Source organism: Lathyrus oleraceus, chromosome 7, assembly GCF_024323335.1.
Source record: "Lathyrus oleraceus cultivar Zhongwan6 chromosome 7, CAAS_Psat_ZW6_1.0, whole genome shotgun sequence".
Lineage (NCBI taxonomy): Eukaryota > Viridiplantae > Streptophyta > Magnoliopsida > Fabales > Fabaceae > Lathyrus > Lathyrus oleraceus.
The window spans coordinates 225,616,239-225,622,445 of record NC_066585.1 but is presented as its reverse complement, the minus strand read 5'-3'; the positions used below and the strand labels follow the sequence as shown (position 1 = coordinate 225,622,445).

The window sequence follows — 6,207 nt, the reverse complement described above, 5'->3', positions numbered from 1 at the left end:
GAGAGCGCTTTTTTAGAAGCGCCCTCTAAGGTTACCCTTAGATGGCGCTTTCAATAAAGCGTCCTCTATTGGTGTCCCTCCATTTCCTCATTATTTTTTCGCTTCACTTTAGAGTGCGCTTTGTTACAAAAGCGCCCTCTAAAGTGCGCTGTCTATTCCAATAGTATGCTCCTTATTTTTTCTCTTCACTTTAGAGTGCGCTTTTGTAATAAAGCGCCCTCTAAGGGGCGCTGTCTATTCCAGTTTTTGGCGTAGTGATTACTTACATTAAATAGAAGTAAGTGTGGACAAATGAATGATTGATTGAATTCCCAACTGAATTTTTTTATCTAATCAAGAGACATATGGAAGGTGACTCTCCCCTCAAATAAGGGTGTACATAAATAGTCACCTTCAATTGAGGACTCGCCCCTAGATGAGACCTCTATCTACATCACACTCAAATATTTTTATAAATAGTGTCAAATCAAACATATTTTTTAAACAGGTAAAAGATGTATTATTGATCCAAATATTTTTATAAAGCGTGTTATTTTTATATATGGAAAAAAGTTTACTATTGATCCAAATATTTATATAAATGATACATAAACAAATATAATATTTCTATACGGAAAAAAGAAATATATTATTAATCCAACTACGAGAAAAAATATGTGTCATTTATTATAATTTATAGAATTAAGTAATGATTGGATAAATGTTTCATTAATGTAAATACATGAAAAAATATATTAATGATCTAAATATGAAAAAAAGTGTTTAACTATTCATAATTAAATAATTAAATAATATTTTAATAAATGTGTATTATATATATATATATATATATATATATATATATATATATATATATATATATATATATATATATATATATATATATATATATATATATATATATATATATATATATATATATATATATATATATATATTAATGATTTAATTACCAAAAAAAATAAAGGGTGATATTCAAAATATATTTTTGTTTTATTCATTCTCAACTCATAAAAAATACCAAAACAAAAACAATCTTTATATACAAAAAAAGTCTAAATATATTTACAAACGATGTTATTTTTATATTCGTTGAAAAATTTATTGTTGATCCAAATATTTTTATAAATTGGATCAAAAGAAGTATATTTTTATATAGGTAAAATAAGTGAATTATTGATATAAATATTTTTATAAATGATGCCTAAACAAAAGTAATATTTGTATACGGGAAAAAATATGTTATTGATCCAAATATGTTTCGTTTATGGAAAATTATATAGTTAATTAATGCTCGAAATAATGTGTGTCATTATGTACATACGGGAAAAATATACTACTAATTGTTATTTACATTTCATCTTCAACGTGTATTACTTTTTCAATTTAAATTTACCATTATTTTTAAGTTTGCTTTTTTTTTTCAACTTTCTGTTTTTATTAGAGTTTGCAAACAAATGCAGGTTCAAAATCATATCCCGCCCAAAAATGTATTTTGTCCAAAAAAACGCGTGTCCAAATACTTGTTACTAGTTATAGTAAAAGTTATATTATTTTATTATGTCTAGTACTTAGTGTTTTGCGAATTAAACACACCTTTATCAACTTACATTATGGGAACAAGGCAAGGGGTCTAATATAAAGGAAATTTGGGCTCACCCGTATCAATATGGATAAATTATGGTTTATAAGGATCAATGTGTGTGTTTTCTCAAGGAACCTTCCAATGTTGGTCAACGAGTGTCTTACATAAGAAGTTAATATTTGTAGCGAGGTTAGGCAAGGGGATCCCTTGGCTATTTCTTTTTTCTTCTGGTGATGGAGGGCCTAAGTACCGTGATGTAGAATGAGACTTTGTTAGGGCCTTTTCTAGGTTCAAGTTGGGAACCAAAGGCTTGGTGGTGTCATGCGTTTAGTGTAATAATGACGTTTTTCTTCTTGGTGATGCGTCGATCGACAACCTTTAGACTATTCAATTTGTTCTCTAGAGCTTTGTGTTAGCCTTTGGGGGTTAAGAATAAACTTCTCCCGAAGTTGTCTTTGTGGTCTTAATGTGGAGGGGTTGTTTTTGGAGTTGGTTGAGAACTTTGAAAGTGCAGTCACATTATCGTATGGTATCGTTCACTTATTTTGATGTTTTTGCTAATTTGAGTGTAATTATTATAGTTTGTTCATGTATTTGTAATGTTCTTATCATTTAATATTTACGTGTTTGTACTTTATTCGCATTCGAGTTCTATTGTAACCGCTTCGGTTGTTTAGCAATTGTACCATTAAGACCCCTAAATATTCAATATATTTAGAGACTTTGATTCCTTGATATTGTCTCTTAAAATCAAGTTAGAACTCTTAAAATCAAGATGTTGAGTGTTTGATTCGATCATGTACTAAATGTGAGTCGAATCATAAATTTGTGAAAATTGGGATTTGCTTTTAGACTGGTTGATTTGAATCATAAAATAAACCTTATTCAAATCACATAAACTTGTGAATCAAATCAAATGTTATGTATGAGTCGAATCACATGACTTAATAAAGTCACATTTGGGCTATGCTCAAATAGATTCAAATTAGGAACTTAAATTGATTTGAATCATGATATCTTGTGATTTGAATCATGATTTCCTCTTGACTCGAATCACGGCTTCACAAAATCTAATTTTTCAATCTTAGATTTAAACAGTTGTTTCGTTGATGAAAGTAGAAAGTGTGAAAATCCAAAAAGGGTGAAACCCATTTTTGAGACAAAAAATTTAATTTGTCTTCTCTTATTTACCATGTATATAACCAATGCCATTATTCTTTCACTTCTTCTCTATAACAACTTCTTATGAGTGAATTAGAGAGAGTGAGTTAATTAATCTTGTGTGTTCATCATGATTAATCAATCTCATTATATCAATCAAGAACCAAGACTCATTTATCCAGAAATTAGAGAGAACCTTGTGTGTGTGTGTGTGTTCTTCTTTCACCTACGTCTAATTACTTGACTAACACATTATGAATTAAACCGTTTGTGAGATATTATGGAACTATTCATCATCTTTATCCTTATCATTTTTCCATTGTTGAGGACCTTCATCTCTAAAGATTGAGTGTTGAGGGAGACTAATTGTATATTAGGGTATTTAATGTTTTTTGTGAAGTTTGTTATTTGTAACAGGTGCATATATTATTTCTTGAATGCAGTTTGGTCTTTATTGCTATCTATTAAGGAGAGAGTTTTCAATATACTCCAAGTAAGACTTTTGCGAAATCAAGTATCAACGGTCCGTAAGGCGGAGTTGGAAGTTGTCCTTCTTTGGCAGCGTTGGAGAAAGATTGCACGTAGACAAAGTTGTGAGTTGTCCAATAAACGCTTAGTTAATGGCAATCACTCAAACAAGAAATCAGTGGGATCAAATGGATTTCCACACATAAATACTTGGAGCAAGTTATTGTGGATAATAAGATTGGATCAAGATCTTTAGAGATCTTGTTTTTGTTAGTAGTTTGAGTGTCTTCATCAATAGAGGAAATTATCATGTGATAGTTTGTTATAACCAAAGTGCTTGGAACAAACTTATCAAAATAGTGGAAGATCATGATTATTTTTCAATGGCTAATTAACACCATTGAAGAGTGGATTAGGCAAAGCGAGGAGGAACACCGAACCATTATATATCTTTGTGTGTCTTTTCCTCTTCTCTTATCTCCTTTTAATTTTTTAGTATTCATTAATATTTCTATTGCATTAGTATATTATTGCATCGATTGTATGTCATAGAGGATAGACATTGCTTATAAAGATTTAGTGTATAAGCTTACGCATGTGATGCATCAATCTTATTAGATTATCATATACACAATTATGTCTTGAAAGAACATCTATGTAAAGTGTTTTTAAATCACTTTGTTTAAAGAAACTTTAGTTGTCTTGTGATTGACTTGCATTAGAAGAAATCAAATCCTTAGTTATATCATGTATATTTCACTTGGTTTAATTCATTGACATGTTTCTAGTTGTCCAGTTTTGTGTTTTTGCTTCAGTGCTTCTTAAAATATCTGATTTTGTTTATGGGACCTAAAATATTTTTGAAATTGTCTTAAAGGGAGAAGGTCTATTCAAACCCGCTCTAAATTTTTGTGTATGTCCATATTCTTACCCAATAAATTTTTTAAATTATAGACTTGAGACTCTTTTTTTCAAATACTTGGATCTCCTAATGAGGGATTATCCTAAGAGAGAGTTTACTTGAGAGCCACGTATATGATCTCTCATAAACTCGGGGATTAAGATCATTATGGTGTAGTGAAAAACTGTTTGTAAGCACTGAAATTTATGAGGCATAAAGGTGTGAGACTTGAAATTAGTTAATCTTGATCTCTCGTATAAAACACGTTGATGGATCTTTACTAAAGGTCCATCCTCTTGGCGACGTATGGAAATTAGTTTTCCATAACTTTCCTTAGTTGTCACATTGTTAGCCTCAAAGAGACTTCCCCTTTGTGGAAGGTTGGCTCTCTGCTCGGTACTAAAACTGATATGATTACTTCCTAGTTTATTATTAAGAAATTAGGTTTTTTTTTAAAATCGATTATACTTTACGTTTAACTACAGAAACTAACTCCCCAAGTCGATGGGAACCACAATGAACGACAAAGTTCTCCTTTATAAAAATTTAACATTATTGCGTGTCTAAAATTGAATTCGAACTCAAAGCATCTAATTAAGTTATAAGAGACCACTCATCATCTCCTCTAAATTCTCTTGAATAAAACAACTAAAATCTTCAATGAATTATAACTAAAAATTAAGTAATAGATACATTATGCTATTAGTTGTAACGAGTTGAAGTTTTCCTAATACTATTTAACAGTTTTTGTTTATACAAAAACATTCATGCAATAAAGTTAATTTTGTAACTATTTAATAATAATAATAACAACATTTTAAAGAGTCTTCGCATGGTTATTTTTGACTTGATATAAAATTTATCTAAAAAATGAAAAAATGGAGTTTAAAAATAAACAAAATGGGATGACAAAACCCGTATGTACCGGTCGCAAGGTTGAAAAAACCAAAGAAAAAGTACTATATGAAGTAAAATACTTATTAAAAATTATAAGAAGGTTCCATGAATCAAGGGTCGAGATCATGTGACTAGACCCATAAGACAAGGAAATAACCCAAACTTTGAGGTTCTTTTTTTATTTTTGTTTTCAGTCTCTTTCTTTCTACTTTTCTACCTCTCTTTCTTTCAGAATTATCCAAATCACACTTTGTGTTCAACTCAAAATCAAGAGTGAGAGAGAGAGAGACATATCTTTCTGTGCACAATTTCATGGTAGATTTCTGAAGCTTCTTCTTTTCTCGTGTCTGTGTGTGACAAAATCCACAACAGAAAGTGCAATGATAGGTTTCAGAGAAAGAGAAAGGACAAGAGAGAAGAGACTTTCTTTAACAAGAGCTTCAATTTTGTTGTTGTGGATCTTCTTAGTTTTTGCTCTATTATTAACATTGTTTTATTCCATCAACAACGAAACCAACAACAACAACAACAAGAACCATTCATTTAGGTTACTCAGACAACAGCAGCAACAGCAACAACAACGTAGTTTCAACAAAGCACTATTGTTTCATGCAACTTCAAAATCAAGAACAAGAACAAGAACCACCGATCTTGATGATCAAGCTGGTCCTCCGGAGAAATCACTTTATGGTAACGAGAAAAGATTAATTCACACCGGTCCAAACCCACTTCACAACTAGAGCTGTAGCTATAGCTATAGCTATATCTATATATGCATGGTAGGGGTTTTTTAACTTTGTATGTTAGCTAGTTTTAATTTAAGTGCATATGATGTATTGTAATATCTCTCTATGTTTGTTTTTATGTTATTATTTTGGATCTGAGAAGAATGAGAGCATAGCCTTAGCCTTTTCAGTAGGGAAAGAAAATATGAAGAGGCTAGCGTTAATGCTCTCTTTTCTTTTGCAGTTATGAATTTCTTTCTTTCTTTTCTTCTTCTTTCAAATCAAATCAGAGAGAGTGTATGAATTAATTGAAAAATCATATTTAAATCAATATTTCTAATTTACTCATCTTCTTCTACTTCATCTTCTGGTTCATCTTCTGGTTCTGAACTGCAATTAGATAAAATAAAAAAATATTTAAAAAAAAATAAAGTACAAAGTACGCTAATGTTACAGTCACTGCAAGAAAC

The 6,207-nt window shown here is 30.2% G+C and overlaps 1 protein-coding gene across 1 annotated transcript; it reads left to right on the top strand.

Moving 5' to 3' along the window:
* The first annotated feature begins 5,392 nt into the window (after positions 1 to 5,392).
* On the top strand, positions 5,393 to 5,752 carry LOC127103061 (uncharacterized). The gene has a single exon (XM_051040355.1). It carries the CDS (start codon positions 5,393 to 5,395, stop codon positions 5,750 to 5,752), a length of 360 nt encoding a protein of 119 aa, XP_050896312.1.
* Positions 5,753 to 6,207: the final 455 nt, after the last annotated feature.